The sequence below is a fragment of the Melospiza georgiana genome, chromosome 3 (assembly GCF_028018845.1).
Source record: "Melospiza georgiana isolate bMelGeo1 chromosome 3, bMelGeo1.pri, whole genome shotgun sequence".
NCBI lineage: Eukaryota > Metazoa > Chordata > Aves > Passeriformes > Passerellidae > Melospiza > Melospiza georgiana.
Genome location: NC_080432.1, coordinates 56,671,301 through 56,692,650, shown reverse-complemented (window position 1 = coordinate 56,692,650; position 21,350 = coordinate 56,671,301). Strand labels below are relative to the sequence as shown.

Genomic DNA, 21,350 nt, shown 5'->3' with positions numbered 1-21,350 from the left:
GCCCTACACTTCAATTTATAATGCTGCCCCAAAACAGAACTCTTTACCATCAAAAACAGTGAGCAAACACAACATACAGACTAGAATGTGACTCCCACATTCTCCATGAAGAGGTCACCAGAAACCCTGGTGCAAATGAAAGTTCTGAAGAAACCTGCTAGGCATGAGCATAACACAAAGCAGGAAAAAAAAAGAAGACAAAAAATGATCTTCCAAAAGTTGTAAACCAGATCACTTGGTGTTAGACAATGACAGAACAAAGACAGAGAAGAAAGACATGAAAAACCAAGTTAGATCCAGAAAAAGATCAAAGCAATATTATTCTGGACTAAATAATCTGACCTGTTAGAGATGCAGTCTCAACACCAAATAAGAAACAACTCTCTACAGCTGTCAGATGGACATAGTTGGGAAAACATTAAAACGAAAGTCTGAATTAAAAATGAATTATAAATAGGGGTATTAAAGTTCATGAGCTTTTAATTAATCAAATTACATATAGCTAGTGTTTCAGCCTAGAGTCTTGTTTTCAGCATTAAGCACGACATGTAAATTTACTTCAGCCATGTTAAGTTTGAGGGACTTTGTTCTGAATTAATGAGGCATTTTTTCCACCTGTTAATGTCCAGACTTGAGACATAGAAAAACATCAAACAGAGGCAAATTTAGAAGATGGTAACTGAGGTGAAATAAATGGCTACTGCAGTTAAATCTTCATCTCCAAATAAAATAACTGCTGGATATTATTCCTCCTCTGAAAGCTTACACAGGACAAATATAGTGTTACAGAGGAGCAGTTCACAAAATTTCATTTCATGGATATTGTGTTAAAATCATAATGTTTCTGAATATTATTTTTAAATGCTGAAACACATCCTTCAACTGGAAATTAGGCCTCTACAACATTTTAACACTATAGTTATTTCTATGGTGGAATGAGACAATCACAGCAACCAGCTACTCAAAACTGTTCTTTCTTGAATTCTAGTATCTTCCTGGACACAAACTACACAACATATTTATATGCAACAAGCATATATATCAAGTGAATATTAAAACAGGTGCAAAACATAGCATTGCCTTTGATGAACTGGAAAAAGATACTACTAGCTCAAGGCTGCTAAGCATTTGATACTCCCACAGAATCCAGCTAACCTTCAGGGCCTTTCAAAAAATAGAATTCCTATTTACATAGTCTGAGCACACATGAAATAATGAAAAAAAAATACTGGGAGCAATGTTTCATGAGACTTAGAACTCTTTCATGTGACATAAGGATATTCAAAAGAAAAACTTACTGGAAGTCAATGGCACGCTAAGTTTAAGTAGATCACAACCTTCAAAACAGGTAGTGTTTCCCAAATAAATGAAATTTTGCAATCCTACTGATATTTGCATGAAGCTGGTTTTATTTTGGTTTTCTGTGTTTTTTTTAAAGAATACTTAACTAATAAGGTTATAAAAATCAGTGCTCCTTCCTGCATATCCACTTCCAGATGCTTCAGGATGTATGTTCTTAATGCTGCAATGCAGCAGCATTACTTTTACAGAAAAGCACAAGGCAGGGCTACTGTCTCTCAGACATGGGATAGAAATCGGGTACACCTGGCATAATTTCTAACTTTATGTGATTTTTAAATAATTTAGAACAATGTAGAACATTTAAGTACCATGACTTCCTATACGAAGACAGCATGGAAAAATACAGCATACAGATTTTAAAATGCTAAGTAACTTCTGGCCCACTATTCTACCTGACTGATATTCTATTCTGGCCCACCATTCTCCCTGAACAGCTAGCCTAAAGCTGCTATACAGACACATTTGAGAGAAAGCAGCTTTTACAAATTCTGGAAAACATCTCCATCTTATTTTAAAAGGTGTTTAATAAAAAATAATAAAAGGTGCATAACTTCAGCAATTCTGCTGCAAATTATGAGAATTTGTTCTTGCTTTTCTCAAACTCCAGGACACCCTGCCTCATCAAAAGCAACTGATTCAACAGTTCTGTCAAAACACATCACACTTCCTTTTAAGGTTTTAAAATCAAATGGTTTCTATTCTCTAACTGCTACTCATTATACTAGATTGAAGAACATGACATTACAGTGAGTTGCCCTCTCCTATGTTTGATTCCTTCAGATTCCAGTAGTTCTCATTAGCACTGTCACTTCCATGGCCTTATTCAACAATCCTTGAAATTCAAGCTGACCTCAACAATTTCAAACAGCAATATAAACTCAATGCCCTTCACAGAGCTGAGGGCTGCAAAGGACCCTGGACTGCTGGAGGAGCTGGTGAAAGCCACAGCAAACCAAACCCTTCTGGCATATCCATCTATGACAAGTGAGTACAGAGCCCTTTATCAGTACTGTGTTAGTACACTTAATCTACACATAACCAGCTCTGTAATCATGGATATGTCTACACCATAAGCAAGATATTTGGAACTTACTGCAATGGCTCCTACAAGTACATAAGGCTGCTGCACTAGAGATAAAGTGCATTTCTTAAAGGCAGAAGCAGTGCACAGTCTGAAATCAACCCCAGAATCACAAATCTCTGTTTTCTCTAGCCTAGACTTCAGAAAGTGAAAATGTGGCATACTCTAGCTGAACATACCACTAGCTTTTTTCAGGACAGAATAATCAGGGAAGGCTGTGCTGAGCCCTTACACAACCACAGGTCTTATAACTAATAAAGTGTCCTTGCTCAGAAGCAAGAAATTTCATCCCCTCAGAGAAAAAAGCTGCCCTTCCAAAGAGTCAGAAAAAAAGCTGAGATGTGGTAAAAAGACACATATAACTTATAGTGTCTGGTCTTGTAGATGAATTCCTGTCTTCTATTTCCAGTAAAACCTAATTTTTTTTCATAATCAGCAGGCATGCTAAATCAAGAATAACTTCCTACCCAGAAGACAGAGTTAGGAATATTCAAGTATTTTCACAGGTTTTAAGAGATCTCCTTTTCAGTTAAAGCATCAATTAATTCAGAATTCCTTTAGTAACAATGATGGCTTCAACAAAATAGAATTTTCTTCCATGATTTTTATTCATATTTTAGATTAGGTAAAGTTCACCTGTTAATCTTTTATTTTAGATTATGTCTTTAATCTATAAAGTATATTGAGGAATGTAAGAACTGCTTATGAGAAGTTATCCTCAAAACAGGCCATGATACTTGTCAGTGAAACCTCTCACCACTTCAGTCATACAAAGTTTTATAAAGCACCCAGGACTGGTAGGGCAACATTAGACATCATGGTTACTATGTTTCATTTAAGCACACATATCTAAAGCTAAGTGTTCTTAACACTTTTGTTTTGTCTGCTTTTGAAAATTTATTTTACGTGGACTCCAGAACTGAAGAAACCCTCTCTGCTGTTAATAAAACTCATGAGTTACACTTCACTTCCCTGTTCAGCCCTCAAAACCAAGTTTGTTAGTTTTCCTTTCTGATATGAAAAACCTTTGTTTACTTATTAATTTCCCTTACTCTGGCAGAAACACAAACCTTTTCCCACCTCCCAGAAAGAGCCCATGAAACAAGAGCATTCAAACCCAGACAGTCACTGCTGTTAATAAAAGCTGGCTGCTCTCACGGCTCTTCTGTTTGTGGCACTTCTTCTCCAGTCCTGTCAATCTGGCATCAGCAAAGCCACAACAGATATGCTACAGAGATCCCAGCTCCATAAAACTGCACAGAGAGAAGTAACATGCTTGCCTTTGAGATGCTTGCTATTGCCTGCCAACCACAAGCCCAGACACATACCTTTTCTGGATCAAATACACTGGTAGAAGGGGCTCCCTTTCCCAGCTGGAAAAATTAGTTCCCGCCTACTTGCTGGGGAAATAGTTTGGGAAGCATTCCTTACCACACCATAACAAGGACAGTAATTTTTCCAATTTATTGTCTGAGGAAGAAAAACCATCCTTCTTAACAAAAATAACAAGGTTAGCACAAAACTGATTCACTCATACGCTACCTAGAGCTGCTTAAGGGCAAGCACTGAAGCACCATCAGCAGCTGTGCCTGGAAAGCAGCGAGGAGCTGGAGAGGAGTGGGCGCTGCCAGACCCGTCTGGGGCTGCAGCCACTGCAGAACTGCTCCTGTCCACGTCAAGCTCACTCAACCCTGGCAGCATTCCACTCCCACTGTGCAAGACTGCAAAAGACTACAGAAATAGGATGAAGGGAAATCTTTGATGAATGGATGAGTTACCAGAATGGGATACTGCCATGACTTGCAGTCATTTTAAATTCATGTTGCTGAACAGTATATGGTACCAGCAGTGCACCACTGTCTTCCTACACTATAATTTAGGTGGATGATCAAGAGACATAATTCTATTTAGCATATTCAATACTTCTTCAAACTAAGAAGTTTGTTTGAAGTATCTTACTAAGATTAAGAAATACAGGTGAGAGATCTAACTAGCTCAAGTTAAGTTCATCTGCAACAGGAGTTAGTAATGGAAGCAGTGAATAGGCACCTAAGCTGAGGTTATAATCAGAATGATATTTTTTAAATGCTCTGCCATTTCCCCTATAAGATGACAATGGTAATCAGTTCTCAGCAGTACTCAGCTCCCAGTGTTATGGTAAACCACAGGGCTACGAATTTATTTCAGACACGAACTTTGTCACTGTCATTTAACATGCTGCTAGCACGCAGCAGTCCACTCTAAAGAGAGCCACTAAGCACTCCAGGTGAAGCAGCTTGTTCCTTACACAGCAGCAAACTAAAACGGGACAAGCTGGCTACAGACCACTTGCTAGAAATAAAGGTGTTGGCCATGACGCTAAACATCCAAGAGTTCACCACCCGTGCTACAAACAGAGCCACAAACACAGCTGAGCTAGGTTCTTTCTTTATCAAACAAATAGTGAAAGTATTCTCAGAACAGTCAGTCCCATGACTGAGCCTTGTCTTAACAGGCCATGCATGGTGACCTTCAAGACACACAGCCTCTTAAACAAAGTGCTTCAAACTTGAATGAAGCTTTTTTGTTTCTGCTGGACTACTTAAGGTCTCCTAACTGGAAAAAAAAGACTAACACATTGCTGCACTTTTGGAACATTCAGAACAAAAAGTAAAGAGTTGAGATAGTTTCAGATATTTGTGGAAACGCACAGATTTCCACTTTCAGGTCATCATTTCTAAACACAACTACAACCGCAAGCCATAAACACTCTATTCTAGTAATCCAGCTTTCCAAACACACAGTGGCAAAAATCTTAGATGCTTCTGCATTGTCAGATGGACCAAGGAGCCATTAAGCACGAATTGAGCAACTCCCCCATTCCTGCAGGTGCATTTGCCCATGCCAAGGGATGAAAGCGAATCTGGCATCTGAACAACAATGCTTCTACTGGTTTTAAGATACTTGTCTTTTCCATCTCAATGTTGGCTAAGTGGACAAATTTTATCAATGTTAAATGCATGCAGCGAAAACCAGAAACACATACGATTGTACGGCAGTGAAATAGAAGTGATACACTTATTAAATCTTGTCTTTACAAGGCGCTTGGTTCCTTGGGTTAGTTTTAAAAGCCAGGACCACACAACATCAGAGTAAATACAGCCTTGTAGATTTGCCATTGTGGTGGCTGCGCACAGAATTTTATCCCGCTCTCAGTGAGTTTCCCTCCGAGGAGGCCGGACTTTGCGTGCGCTGCAGGTACCCCCGGTTCCTCCCGACCTTTCCACGAGTTCGCAGCCAGCTCTCAGCCCGGCAAACCAACCTGCCGCTTGCCCAAGCTTCTGGCAGCGGGTGCCCGAGTTGCGACACCCATCCCCCGGTGGAACAGGGCTCTCGGACGGAGCCTGTCCAGGCCCGGCCACCGCCCCCGCACCGCGGCCAGCGCCGCCAGTCCGGGACCCCCGGGCCCCGCGGCCTAAGGCGGGGACATCCCGCCGCCGTCCGAAGGTCCCTCGTCACCTCCCCCCCGCCCCGCCCGGGACTCACTGTTGCTCGACTTGAGGTCCCGGTGCAGGATGGGGACGATGGCCTCGTCGTGCAGGTAGAGCATGCCGCGGGCGATCTGCACCGCCCAGTTCACCAAGATGTGCGGGGGGATGCGGCGGCCCCCGCGGGCGGCCGCGGCCCCGGGGGCGGCGGCCAGGGCCCTGTTGAGAGATCCGCCGCGGGCGAACTCCATGACGAGGCAGAGGTTGGGCTCCCGCAGGCAGACCCCGTGCAGGGCGATGATGTTGGGGTGCCGTAGCATGGAGAAGAGCTTGGCCTCCTGCCGCACGCTCTCCGCCGTGGCCGTGATGTCCTCGTCGGGGTCCTGCCGTGCCGCCTTCACGGCCACCTCGCGGCCCCGCCAGGTGGCCCGGTACACCTTCCCGAAGCCCCCCACGCCGATGATCTCCTGCAGCTCCAGGTGCTGGAAGTCGATCTCCGTTAGGCTCCCCGCGGGGTCCCCCAGCCCGCCGCCCCCCGTCGCCGCTCCACCGCGGGGCTGGCGGGTCACGTAGTTGGCCGGGAAGATGCCGAGGCGGTGGCGGATCTTCCCCGCCCACCAGCCGTCGTCGCCGGACACCGCCGCGTCCTGCGACAGCACCTCCACCACGTCCCCTCGCCGCAGGCTCAGCTCGTCCTCGCCGCTCGCCTCGTAGTCGTACAGCGCCGTCCACAGCGGGCACGGAGCGCCGCTGCCACCGGCGGACGCCGCCGCCCCGGCGCCCGGCAGAGCCATGGCAGCGACCTCAGCGCCGGCGGCCACCAGCAGCAGCGCCGCCGACGCGGGAGCGCCCGCCCGGCCACATCCTCACCTGCCGCCGCCGCCGCCGAGCGGGAGCCGCGGGAGGGGAGGGCGGGGCGTGGGCAGGGGCGGGGCCGCCCGGCCCGGTCGCCGCCGCCGCCGCCGCGGGGCTCCAGCGGGGAGAGCGCAGGCGCGCGCGGGAAAGGCGGGGAGGGCAGCGCCGGTGCCCCGCGCCCGCCCGCCCGCGCCCGCCCATTGGCCGCCCGCAGTCACGTGGGGCGGGGCGCGGAGGGGCCGGTGCCGTCCGGGGGACAGGGACGGGGCTGGGGTTGAGGGGGCCGTGAGCCCCCTTTTGTCCCTCGGGGGCTGCAGACCGGGCCGGGGGCTTGTGCCTCCGCCGCAGCTTGCCCTCTCCTTCCTTGTGCGGCTTTGGGCCTCCTTTGGAGCGAACCCCAAGCGGGTTCTGAAGAAACCGAGCTTCCTCGGTTCGTGCTTGCTCCGCCACTTGCCTCCGCCGCTCGTGGGCTCTCACAGAACCCGTGGGTCGGGTTGGAAGGGACCGCAGTGGTACATCTGTTCCAAGCTCAAGCAGTGTCATCCTAGAGCATATTGCACAGGATTGAGGCCAAGTAGTTCTTGAACATCTCCATTGAGGGAGAACTCTGGACAATCTGTTCCAGTGTCCAGTCAGCCTCACATTTCTTCCTCATATTCAGTTGGAATTTCCTGTGCATCAGTTTCTGCCCTTGTCCTATTGCTCAGCCCCACTGAGAAGAGCCTGGCTCTTGGCACTCTCCCTTTAGATACTGATAGGCATGGATGAGGTCCCTTCTCAGTCATCTCTGCTCGAGGCTGAACAGACCCAGCTCCCTCAGCCTGTCCTTGTGAGATGTTCCAGGCCTGTAATTACCTTTGTTGCCCTCCTCTGGACCCACTCCAACTCTCCCCTGCTCACCACCCTGTCCATGCAGGGGCTGAGAGAGTCTCAGCCCTGTGTGGTGTGATCACACAATCCTTTCAATTAAGAGGCTGCCTGAAAATAGCAAATGCTGTGTATGTGCTATTTCTGGGTAAAGATTCTCCTGGTTTTAAGTGGAAAAATCGTATCACTTTCTAAACTAGAGTTGTCGTTTCCTTGGAAGTTGGAGGGAAGTGTGTGGGCTGGGGACGCCCTCTTGTCTCGCCAGCGTGGTGGGAAGCAGTGGTTCAAAGTGGAAGGAAATGAGTTTTCATGCCAGGAGCCAATCACTGTGCTGTGGGTCCTGTGGTTATGGATGTGGCTGCTGCCAGCAGAGGCCCTGAGGAGGACAGTAAAGGCTTGGGAAAGGTGCAAAACAAAAGCAGTGCTGGGTTGAATAACCTGGTGTGATGAACACTCAGTGTTTTGCACAAAAACTTACATTCAGAACACTGTACATCTCTACATAAATGCAAAATTTGCAGCTGGATACCACAGAACTAAGGTTTGAACATAAAAAATTGTGTTACAGTAAAAAAAAAATTAAAATTACAGTACTCAAAAATCATAAATTCTTGTTTACCTCACTGTATTTATAGTTATACACAATGCAAAAATACAATTATGCTAAAGTGACTTACTGAACCACATTAACCAAAAAGAAAGAATGCAGAACTAGCATGTCTATCAAGTCTTCTCCCATTTCCTTTAATATAACATTGCCTTGCAGCTATTCAGAGAGGTAATTACAAGCCTTTCCCTTATCTGCATATTTGCCTTATTATAAAAGCCATAAAGTATGTTGTAATACAAGCGTTCTGCCACACAAATTCCACCTTGTACTTTGTTATCTAAAAGAATCTGCAGGAACTAATTAAGTGTGGAATGTTTTGGGTCAGACAAGGTATTGGTTGCAGTACAGTGAAATGTTTAAATATTTATCTAGAGCTATTATTCCAAAATTTGCTTTGTGAGGTGCCACTATCCACTAGCAATCGCGGCACTCAGGTTAGACTTTGTTCAGTGTTTCTTCAGCACCCAGTGCACCAGGATCTTGCTGTATAGTTGCTGTTCCTAGTTCAAATAATGGAAATATTGTGACCCAAAACAGCGTGAAGTGCCCTTAACTTTCCTGACGGCACCACCTAGTGGAGTTAGCGGCTAAAAGAGCGGCGTACAGATGGCTCAGACCCTCACTGGCCTCTTTGTTGAGAAAAGAGGTCCCTTTTTTCATCTTTGGCACTCCTGCAACTGTGTAGCTACAATACTGTGCATCTGCCTTGTGTCCAGGACACATATCCTGACCTGGAAATTACAGGAACCTATCATAACTGCAAGTATCCTTACCCCCCCACCAAAAAAAACAACTTGGTGAAAGCATTATCCAAAGATGAGGAAGAGTTGAAAGATTTGAGTGATGTGTGGACATGGTTTAACCCCAGTTAGCAGCCATGCCTCACGCAGGCACTCACTCACTCCCCCACCAGCAGGATCGAGGAGAGAATCGGAAGAGTAAAAATGAGAAAACTTGTGGGTTGAGATAAGACAGTTTAATAGGGAAAGGGAAGCCACACTCACAAGCAAAGCAACAAGGAATTAATTCACCACTTTCCATGGGCAGGCAGGTGTTCAGCCACCTCCAGGAGATCAGGGTCCCATCACATGTAATAGTTACTTGGGAAGAAAAGTAACTAAGATACTCCAAATGTCCCCCTCTTCCTCCTTTTCTCCCGCCACTTTATATACTGAGCATGATGGTCTAGAATATCCCTTTGGGCAGTTTCAGTCACCTGTCCTGTCTATGCTTCCTCCCAGTTCTTCTTTTTTGTGCCACCTCACTGGCAGGACATGAGACACAAAAAGATTTAAGACAAATGTGACATAGCAGCAACCATTGTGTTACTAACAGTATTTTCATATGGAATCCAAAACACGGCACTGTACCCCCTACTGAGAATGAAATCGACTCTATCCCGGTCAAAACCAGGACAAGAAGTCAAAATAATATCTATTGCAGTCTGCATTATCTAGGCCTTCCACTTTTTAACCTACATGAGTTGGAGGTCTCAAAAAACAGAAGAGAGGAGGTTTTGAAGAAGCTTTCTCTTTGCACCCTAGTTTACCCACCTTTCTGTATTGGAGCTGTGCATGTAAACAAAATAATTTGCTGGCCTGCCTGTGGGAAAATGACTTCAGCATTTTCTGAAACTTAACACTTTTAGTTATCATACACCAAAAACATTCATAGCTGCATATTGCACTTGATTCAATCATTACAATTGGAAGTTTGGGCGAGTTGTGTTTACAGGAATAGCACATGAGGCACGGCCAGGACTGTGCCTCCTTCATACAGCTCAGGAAACATCCCAAGGTCACACTGAAGAAGTACTCAAGACCCAAGGCTGTAGATCCTTAGGCATCTAATGGTGGCAGTGCTGCTGAGGGAAACGATGCCATTCCTCCCCTGCTCCCAACCGCTTGTTCACAGTGCTGTATCATCCCTCCCATCAGGCCAAAACTAGCATGGCCACATCACCTGAGACATCAGGAAGAAAGCTCAGGTATGTGTCATGAGCTATAATAGCACCTGCAGTCTCTTACCTTTGTAAAAAAAAAAAAAAAAATCCACACAAAGCACGGCAAAATGGCATTTGGTCGGTGAAACTGTAGCCACAGTCAGGAAAAATTGAAGTAGAGTAAATTTTGTGATGTGCAAGATGATGTATCCATTTCATACATGCATCCTTCACAAAATTGACTGTAATAAAGGTCTATACATGTGGAACAGTCCCTAGAAGGGGCTGGTGAGACCCTTAAAATTGAATTTCACCGCTATATTCTGATGGTCGGGGGTGGGAGGTAGTGAGCATCGTGTGAGTTCAGCCCTGGTGTTCACAACCCACCTTACACCCCTGTGAAAAACGCCAATCACTTGTTTTTAAAAATTTAAAAGTTTATTAGTAATAAAATTGTTATATAAAAACAGTAATACAATTAGAGTAAAATTATTTTGGACAATTTGAATTAGGACAAATATGAGACAACAAGTACAAAGAGTTACGGACATCTGGGTACCTTTTTCTGGGCAGCACGAGCCCGAAAAAGGACACCTGTTAACAAAGGATTAATAACAAAAGCCTGTTGCATAGTCATACACTTCATACATGATGCATAAATTCCATTCAAACACAGGATTCTGTCTGGTCATCGTCAACTTCTTCCTCCGAATCCTAACAGCGCCTTTGAGGCGGGAAGAAGTTGGTTTCTTCTGATAACAGCGCAATAAATTCTTTTTCTCGGAAAGATTTAGGTGTCCTGTGGCTGCTCTCTCGCTGCGAGTCCTTTCTTTTAAACAAAGCATCTTACATAGCATCTTTTCTATTTTAACAATTTTTATAACCTAAAACTATATTTAACACAGTACTTAAGAGAATTAATACAGCATTACTTTCTAAAACAACACATATAATATTAATTTTAATATTTGCGAAAAGCCAATCATAAAATACATGCATTTTCCACACCCCCTTCCTTTGGGGGCGTCCCATAAGAATATACCTGATATCCTTATGTCTCATTCTTCACCGACTTTAGTCTCTCCTGCCTAAGGCTTCCACTCAGCTCTATCGCCTTTTCAGCCCCCATGTCCCGCACTTCGCCTGAGCTTCCTCCAGCCCGCCCCTACCTCCTCACTCCGCTGGTTTGAGGTCAGCTGCATGAAACGCTTTACGAAGGCAGATTGAGTTTTTCCCTAAACCCATTATTGAAAAAATCCGAATTTTTTTTTTTTTGAGGAATTTCCCCCCATCCCGCCCAAAACACATCTCAAGTCTACGCAGAACGGGTGACACCGAAGTTGGGCAGAGCTCTCAGATCGGAAACTCGTGATGTATCGGGCAGGATCACTGAGAACCCGGCGGTGGGGGAGTGGCCGCCGAGGCGCGCAGCCCAGCTGGCGGCCGCCGGGGCTGCCCCCGAGCCGCGCTTTTCCTGCACCTGCGAGCGCACCTCGCGGTGCCCGGGGCGGGACGCGGCCGTGACGGACACCCCCGCGCCAGAACCGCCCCCCCTCCGCCGCGGCTCGGCCCGGCCCCGCTCCGCCCCGCGGCCTCCGAGCGCTGCCGCCGCTCCCGGCAGCCGGGCGCGGACCCCGGAGTGGCGGCGGCCGCGGCCCCGCGGCGGGGCAGAGCGGGCGCGGTGCCCGGCGGGGGGCGGCCCGTGACGGCGCCCTCCCGGCGGCGGCGGCGGCCGGGGTGGGGCGGGCGGGATGCTCGGCGTCGCAGGGCACCATGGGAGAATCCGCGGGCGCCCGGCATGGCGGCGGCGGCGGCGGGCGGCTGAGGGGCGGCGGTGGCGGCGGCGGGGGGCGGCCATGGTGTCGCCGGCGGCGCGGCTGGTGGGGCAGGGCGTGTGGGCGGCGCTGACCGGGGGCTGGTACCACGACCCGGAGCAGGGCGCCTTCACCAACAGCTGCCACCTCTATCTGTGGCTGTTCCTGCTGACGCTGCCCATGGCCCTGCACCTGGTGAGAGGGGCTGCCTGAGGGCGGGCGGGCGGGAGGGAGGGAGGCACCGGGCCGGGACGGGAGCCGCGGGCCCCGGCCCACAGGCGGCAGCGGCCAGGGCGTGTGCGCTCAGCCGGCTGTAAACTACCCTTGGGGGCTTAAATATTGGGGTTCTGGGCTTTACCTGGGGGTTTGTGTCTAAAGGTTAACGGGGTGAGGCGGCCGGCTGCGCTAGGCAGGGGCCGGCCCTTACTTTGCCCTGCCGAAGGAGTTGGGCAGGGGTGCAGTGCTGGTCTCTGCGAGGGCTGAATGACCGTGGGGACGTTTGTTCAAAATTCTCTTTTGGAGACAGGTGTTTTGGTTTTGTTTTTTTAAAGTTTGATCCAGTCTTACATGCTGAGAAGGTTAAATAAATGGAAAAATCCAGATACCATGTAATTAATACGCTTTGCTGAATGTCACTGGTGAATCACATGGCTTTTTGTGACATGCAGCTCCCTTTGTGCTGAAATTTAAACTTTGCAAGTGAATAATGACTAGAGTTTGTTTGCTGGACTTTAAGATTTATTTTCCTGAAAAGCTTGAAACTTTTGCTCTTGTTTTTGTGTGCTTTCCTACTGTGTGAGAAAAGCTTAAAGTGTGCTGGATCATCGTATCTATTTTGGTGTGTCCTTCAGTGATTATAGGGTAATATTGCTTCCGTTAGAAGCCCTTTCCATCCATTTCGTTCCTGGAGTGACTCAACTAAATTCTCAACTTCTAAATGGATTTCTTCACCCTACATGGTCAGATATGGGCCTGATTATCAAAAGCAAAGAGCATTTATGAATTCCCCTGCAATCCCAGTGGAAAGCAAATCTTGTATTTTTTAAACGTGAATTGGTATTGGATTTTGTGGCATGGATTGCAGTGAATTCCTGTAAGAATGGCTCATGGAGTTAATGAACCAGAATAACAATGTGCTTTCTTCTGATTGATTGCATATTTCCTATGCAAACTAGCAAGTTGTAGGATTGTCTTGCATCGTAGGATTTGCTGTCCAAGTCATAAGTGTGATTAAAAAGGAAAAAGAATTGAAGGCTAACTTTTTTTAGTTGAAAAAAGTATGTATCTGGAAGGATTCCTTGTGGGAAACTTCTGAACTGAAGAAAGTGTGGGGGTTGCACAAAAGAACACTGGACTCTAGGTCAGACCTAAGCTAGAAGTCATTTTTTAAAGGGGAGAAATGTAACTTATCTAGTGAAATCTCTTGGGCATCATCTTTGCTTACCTAGATGGACTTGCTTTTTCTGCAGACCGACTTTCTGATGAATCATCTGGTTAAATGCAGGACTTGTGTTCTTGAGCTAACACATTGCTGTGGGAATCCTTTGTCCTTGATAAGAATAAAGGGTTTATTATGATAGCTGCCTGACAGTAATTATGTTCTTACACATTTTCTTGTTTTCAAGTGGCTTGTTTCTAAGGCTTTGTAAACTTTATTCAAGACATCTATTCTTGCCACTTAGAAACTTGAACTTGCTTTTTAGGGAAAGGTTTTTTTCTGGTTTATAAGAAATTTTGTTATAATATTCAGTAATGTTTGGGGTGATATGTTACACACTTGACACCAATATTTTGGATTCAGCTAAAGCAGTCAGTGATGTTTCTTGAAATGGCAAAATGAAAACAGATCAGAGTACTGCTTTTTAAGTTTTTCCTTTGCTTGGGATAGTCTTTTGTTGAAGTCAGGAAGTCTCTCTGAAGCAGTGTGATTTGAATCAAATGGCAGAACTCATCCATCTGTTTTTGGTTTTTTCACAGTGGCTCAGCAGAGGCGTGCTGACGGTAGCATTGAGAAGCTTAAAGTATCAAGTTGTTTCTGTTGTGTGGATGGAGAATTTCTTTCTCTAGCTTATTCAGCATAGCTTACTTTGGTACTAAGGATTCCTTTATTAGCTTTCTCTGCCCCTGAAAATGCAGCTCTGTGTTTCCATTACTTTATTTTCTTTATCATTTAAACATTAAAAATGTACATTGGATATTTCAAGTATCATTGCTGTTCAAATCAACTTTCAAAATTATGAGATCTCTTCTGTGCCACATCAGCTTTCATAATATATTAGGAATTAAAGTTATCTTTTTCCACCAAACAGTTGAGGATCCCTAGGTGTTTTGCACATGAAAATAGTGATAACTCTTTAGTATTCAGCCCCAGTAAAACACCAGTGACCTAGAGATGCAACTTTGGGAAATACTGTACTATAGCTTATTTTACAAGCAACAAGAGAAGGTGCATTGTGTTGGGGTGACTCCCCAGAACAACCTGCTCAATGTTTCTCCTGCCTTTTGTTGGACAGGGAACCCTTGAACTGGCAGGGTTGCTACTTCTCGTGCACTAGATCTTCAGATCATGCTGTGGTAGGAGAAGTACAACATGGCAGTATAAGGGTGTGGGCACATAAATTACTCAGAGGTAAACTGTGATAAAACTAGCAGTGTGTCAGCTGCTTCCAGTCCCACTTGGCTGCCTTTTACCCCACTCTATCTCTGTAAAAGTTAGGGATACGAATATCTCTGCAGCAGAGAGATAGGCTACCCTGTTACGTACTGTATTTACTGTGTGGGAGGACACACTGAGAACTCAATGTACACCCCTGGAATTTTATTTGCTACTGCTTTCCCATATTTTATATTGTGTGATGGACATCTCTTAGTATTGATTTGCCTTAATTTACAGATAAACATGGATCTTTGGCCCCAGTGTCGTATCTGCCAAGCATATCTCTGATGGTAGTGGCTGACTGAACATTTGTTTGGTTGTTCCCTCATGTGTGTTCTGTAGCACACCCATTCAGCAAGGCCCAGGTGCAGCACTGCCTTGCTCTAGATGCCTCAGGGGCTCAAGCAGTGGCTGGGATGCATCAGGGTCTAAGCACCCTTTATCATTCAGCCCAATTGGCAAGGTGTGGTATTTTGTTCAAAGGTTACATACCTTTATGTGCCTATCTCAGTCATCTCCACCTTTGTGCTACTCAAATAATGCCAGTAGACACGTGAAGGAGCGTGTGGCTGTTCTTCTGAGAGCAATCTCTGGGCAGGCAGAAGCCCCAAGCAAAGGTGCTCCTTAGGTGGTGATGTCAACCCTGTTGCCTTTGCAGCAGTAAGTTGGGCCACATTTGGGGCACACCAGCCTGCATTTCTGGCTGTGACCCCACGCTATTCTGGTGCAGGGTACAACAACAAAAGCTACTGGAGGACAAAAAGTACATTATGGTAGAGTTTTTAATGGCATGAAAGAATGAAGAAAACTAGGGCTACAGCTTCCATAGAAACCTGTGGGAAGTCATGAAGCCCGCTTTCTAATGAATTTGTATTTGTGGATTTTTTTTTTCATAGCTTCTAATAAGATGTCAACTCAATTGAAGCTTTTCCTGTCACTGGGGTGGCATCAAAAGGTCAGAGAACTGTGTGGGCTCCTCTCATTAATGGAGGAGGTGTGCTGCTGTGACCTTGCCCAGTGGGGTGTATTCTCTTAAAGTTTGCTGAATAACTTTTTAATTCTTTGGCTACCTTTCATCTGAGGGGATGGAGGGAGATGATGAATACACAGACACATGGTGTGATTATAAAACCTCATTTTCATAGAAAACCAGGCTAATTATAACTATAGTGCATCAAAAGTGACTCTATCATCTAATTCCTCAGTGGTCTGTAACTTAGTTCCTCCTTAGCATGGATTTGATAGCTTTCACCTGTCTGTCCCTGGGAACACCAGCTGCAGTCATATGACACTGGTACCTTATGCAAGAGGCCTGATTCAGAGAATGGAGGGCTTTCCATTATCATCTGTCTCCTCATTCCTCACGTGCACAGAGAGCAATCTGCTGGCTTGTATACTCAGCCTGCCCCAAGACTGAGAGTTCTAAAGGTGCACAAGATGCCATTGGTGTCTGGTGTGGTGAGCGCTCTGAAACACAGCGTGTCCCAGACAGATGGGCACAGGGAGCACGGGCTGGCTCGGGGCACAGCTCCGGTAGGTCTGGTCACAAGGCAGGGATGAGCACATGCTGCACTCAGCATTTGCTATAACTGGCCCTGTTTTCCACTCAAAAATCTAGGAGCTTCCTTTGAGTCTCTCTTGTGGCGTGCTCTCTGCACGCACAGGCTGCGCTACTGGAAATCTATTTTTGTTGTGTCCTCTTGACATTATTCATATAATATTTATTAAGCTTTATGAATGTCACCTATAAAGCACTTCTTTTCTTAGTGGGCCATTCTGAGTAGTTATTTAATAATGAGTGGTTGATCTGTGCCTTTTAGTGTATAGTTGAAGAGATTCCTTGGAAGGTGAACAAATCTCTCTTAAGCAGTCATTAGAGATAATTGGCTGCCGCTCTTTGTGAAACCAAACAATTTCTTACTCGTTTTGTAAAAACATTAGTCATAAACCACAAATTCTTTAACCTCAAGTTCTTCCACCTCATCTACTAAGCCTTATACCCTGAGAACATGACCTTGCAAATGGATCCTCTCCTGGCCTGAGTTCTAAATAACTGAAGGGTGTGCTGGGAGTTGGTATTTACACAGTACCATGATGTACTCTTACCAGACTTAAGCCTCAACTTGTAGAAAGTCATGTCTGTCTATTAGGGATCATTGGTAGTACGTATGTCCTAAATAGCTCCTCCACTATTGTGCAACAGATTCTTTGTATCTGAATCAGAATAGTCATTAAAAAGGATTCGCCTGAAAATTTTCATGTGTGCATCTTGATGGTATGAAGTCCCAATGAGCCAAAAGCAGCATCAGAATTGCATCCCACTTGCTTGTCACAACACAGAAATGATTCAACATATTAATTTCAACATCAAGATAAATGTGGTGACTTGTTCTAAAGATGAAATAAGCATGCCTTGTTCACTTCCCTTTATCTGTGTGGTTGGTGTAATTTATTTATGAATTTGAAAAAGTGATTGGTTTAGTACCAAAGTAAAGACCATTCTTAAAAATTACCTTCAGCAGACTTTTAGCAAGTCCTGAGTATTGATAACCCTTTTTGTTTTTGTGTGTTGCTTAGGGTTTTTTGTTGTTGTTCTTGTGTGAGAATGTAGTAAATCTCTGTTTAAATAAAACCCCTGAAACTTTGAGAGATTAAATTCACTGTGAGACTGCAGCTTTGTAGTAACAATACATAAACATGTTCCATGACTATAATGGTAAAGACTTTGGTACTTCAATTATAACTGCAACTGTCCATTGCTATGATTTGCCCTTTACTGTAAGGAAGTATTTGTATATAAAAAAGTTGTTAGTCTGTCATGTCTGTGAAAGAACTTTACAGATTATAGTTGAACTGTAATTAATTTTAATGACGAAGAGCTGTGGTGCTCATCACAGATCATCAAACAGATCACAGACAGCTGCAAATTAACAATTATGTACTTTAGAAAAAGAATTCAAAGAAGTTGTGTCATAGTTTAACCCCAGCTGGCAACTAAGCCAATCATTCACTCCTTGAATGTCAGTGGGGACAGGATGCTTCTCTAACTGTGTTTGTATTCATTTGTTTTGACTAGTCCTGACTAATTATTTAAAATTCCTCAGTGGTTAAGGTATTTGGGAACATGTTGTGAGGCATTAGAAAACAGACATCAAATGACAGTGTTCTGCTATTGAGTCATAACTGATATATAGAGTAAGATGACAGAATTTTCTAAAGGTTTTGTGTTTGTAGATAACTAATGTTTCATTTTGTGTCTGTATTTTTATGAATTCATAGTTTAGGAAAGGCTGCAGCTGCATTAACATGAGATTGCAGTATTTTTAAAAGCTTTATAGTGCTTGTCAATTGTGAGATTCTGCTGATTTTGATAATAAATAATATCCACAGCTAACAAAAAGAATAGATCTTGTGAAATGGTTTGAAACTTGAAGAAACCCTTAAACCTTTTCTGGGAGCAGAGCTCAATACATATATTGTATTTAAAAGTTTTAACAGCATTTTCTCAAAGGAAACTGTTATCACTGTGTCCTCATTATTTCTTTCTGTAGGCTTTTCCAGCAAATGCAGTGACAGTTTTTGTGTACTGCAGCTCGGTGACAGTTTTCTTCACGGTAATAAAGGTGATCAGCTACCGTTTACACCTTATGTTTGATAAAGGCGAAGTTATTCAACAGAAGCTCTCAAGAAAAAATGGAAGGCAATGTAAAGATACAGAGGTTCAAAAAGGAGAAGCGGTTGAGTCCTCAAATTGTAGGTAAGGTTTTCTTTGCATCATTGGCACATTATGTAAAATGGGTGAGTTTGCACCATGGTCCTGCACAGCAGAAATGTCTGTTGAAAGCAAGAAAGCTCCTTACAAGTGTATAAAGAATGACACTTTCAAAAACTTGCTTAGTGCTTTTCAGCTTGGTAGCTGAAATGTTCTTGTGGTGCAGCAGGCAGAGCTGCACCTGATTCACAGATTGGGCAGTAGCTGGGCACCATGAAAGTGGTAGAGGAGATATGTACTGGATGTGCTAAGAGATCCTGAAGAAAACCTGCAAGAAGTTTTCTGGGGAAGCCTTAAAATGCTTGCTCCTACCTACTGGGAAGTGGCAAGAAAGTGGCAGGCACCTGTTGGTAAAGAAAATGCTTTAATATCATGACTTTGGAAGACAAGGCGACCTCATATTGCCTTTGTGTGCTTTTAGTAAGTTCCCTCTCAGATCACACCAAGGTACATAAGTTGCTTTTTCCCCTTATGTTTTATTGCGATAATTATGATGCTTCTGTGGTCCTGTTCATGAGGAAAGCTAGTACGGCTTTTATTTCTCAGGGGCATTGGGTAGGCAGTTCAGTTGTAGCTTCTCTACTGAGAAGCCAAGTACTATTACTTGGCACAACATGCACAGCAATGCACAACAATCCAAAGACTATTAGTCTTTCCATGGAATTAATAGGGCTGCTTCTAGGCTGTGCTGGTATTGAAGGTAAAAACAGTAGTGGGATGAAGACTGGTACTGACATTTTCCAGATTTGTGTATTGGTAGAATGTTCTGCTATACACTCTTCAGAATAAATAAATAAACCCTTCCTGCTGGTTTTTCAAGCTTGAGTCATACAAACAAATGAAGCTGGCAAGGGGCTTTCAGTGATAGCAAGTGTTATGACAGATGTGAAAAATGCTGAAATAAGGTATATTTAAAAGAGACAGAAGCATAGAAATGTCCAAAGCAAGCTTAAATTGAGTAGCTTTGTTAAAACTACCAGTCAGGCTTCAACAGAGAGCAGTGTATAAAAGAACTTAGGGTATTTTTTGGATGCATTTGCAGTTGGTACTGCTAGCTTTGTGCCAGCTAAGTAGTATCAAGATAGTTTGTGTTCCTCTGTGCTTCTGCTCTTCTGTGTCTTTACACATGCACATCTGTGCTACACTCCTGGCAGTGATGTTTCTGGGACAGTCAAGGTCTGCCTGCATTGAGACTCTTCTGAGAAATGCCTCTGTGTGTCACTACCCATACAACATTTTTATTTTAGATGGAGTTATGCCTTTCAGGCTGTTTTGGCTGAGAAGTAAAGGTAGAATAACTTAAAAGTTGCTTGCTAAATCATGTGACTGTTTCTCCCAGGTTGATTTGTGTATGCACAACAATCCATTAATTAGTACTTGGTCAGAAAGTAAAGATCTTAATATTATTTTGACTGGATGGATGACAGAATTTTTTAAACAGACCTTCATAGTTGGCAAGGTTGGTTGAGCAGTTTTTGAAGCCAGTTAACTAAAAAATATGGCGGAAAGAGACCACCCAGATAAATAATGTTATTGCTTATATACAACTTAAGAATTTTAAAAATAAATTTTTGGTGAAAAAAACAGCCCCATGTACAAACAGAAAAGCTCAACCTCATGCTTTTCAACATTTCACTGTGGTGTTTTTCTGGGGGTTTTTTTGGTTTTTTTTGGTGTTTTTTTGTTAAACTGAATTTCTGTTTGTTATACCTGAGAAAGAGAATATTTTTAGGTTATTAATAGTAAACCTTGTCTGAAAATGCCTGCTTATATCCATGGAAAAGCTAGTAGAACATTTGTGTAAAAGGAGTTAGTGCATAGTTTAGTATATCCACAAAGGAACTGATCTATAAATTGTCTTAGAATACGTGAAATTAGTAATGAAATTAGTAATGTAAATTCACTTTGCCTAGACCACAGCAAAAACTTTATATTCTGGTCTAATGATTATATTAGTGCTCTCTGTGTTGCATTTCGAGTAGCCTATGTGAGGTTTGCAGAAAACAGGCAGTTAGATAAGGCTTATATACTCCAGGACTTAAAAAGCAAAAATTGTGAAAGGAGTAGCTCTTGATTGTCATATGTGTAAGGAAAAGCCCCAGATTGCTTTTTGTGCCAATAAATCTGTTTGTGTGTCAGGCAGGCTGAATGGCATTATATCGGCATAGGGAGGTTGAAGAGATGTTATTTTATTTCTCATAGCTCCACTTCTGAAGACACCATAATCATTTTACATTGAGGAGATTTTATTCTTTAAGTTTTATCAAGTTGTCTTGGTGAGGGAGGAAGTGCAGAAAGGTGTTACGTTTTTTTACAGCCCTGTACTTTTATCATTGGAGGGGAGAGAAGTGCCCTTACTTCATTGTGCTGTGCTGCTTCTTCCCATTGTGTTCTGATTCGTGAGCTGCTTCCCAGAGCTCGCGGTGATGCCCTGTGGTGATAAGTGTTGCTTTATCTTTTGTGTGCTTCCCCTTCAGCAATAACTCGGGGGATGGCGCCGCCGGTGAGAGCAGCCCAAACGGCTCCACCCAGACAATTCCTGACAGTTCCAGAGTGCAGGCCCCGCCCTCGCAGGACTCCCCTGGAGCCACGGTCAGTATGTGCACTCCTCCAGCAGCCCACAGCTCACCACACACGCTTTTGTGTTGCCAGGTGCTCATTGCTTGTAACACAGGCCTGCTCCAAGCAGGAAGGGTCATTCCCTTGGGGTGCATCTACTGGGTATGCCAGTCAGCCTTGTCCTAAAGGTTTGCCTTTGCAGAGCTGAAGCTGTCATACATAATGCTGCGCTTCTTAGGAGGGCTCTCTCTGCTCTACAGATAGCAAGTGGCCTTTGTAAATCTTGCCAAGAGCAACTAGCTTTTTGGGGCTGCTTTGAGAGGAGGGAGAGGCTAATGCAGTCAGCATTATTTTGTTGCCTCTGA

General features: G+C 44.4%; 2 protein-coding genes across 2 annotated transcripts in view; one reads left to right on the top strand and one right to left on the bottom strand.

The window, feature by feature from the left end:
• MAP3K21 (mitogen-activated protein kinase kinase kinase 21) overlaps positions 1-6,704 on the bottom strand; it is a 40,240-nt gene extending 33,536 nt beyond the window's left edge. The window contains exon 1 of the mRNA XM_058020674.1: positions 5,969-6,704. Coding sequence (XP_057876657.1) covers positions 5,969-6,704 — 736 coding nt within the window. The remainder of the gene's footprint in view (positions 1-5,968) is intronic.
• A 5,336-nt stretch (positions 6,705-12,040) lies between these two features.
• The window catches only part of PCNX2 (pecanex 2), a 153,282-nt gene continuing 143,972 nt past the window's right edge, over positions 12,041-21,350 (top strand). The window contains exons 1-3 of the mRNA XM_058021546.1: positions 12,041-12,193; positions 18,206-18,411; positions 20,904-21,018. Coding sequence (XP_057877529.1) covers positions 12,041-12,193; positions 18,206-18,411; positions 20,904-21,018 — 474 coding nt within the window. The remainder of the gene's footprint in view (positions 12,194-18,205; positions 18,412-20,903; positions 21,019-21,350) is intronic.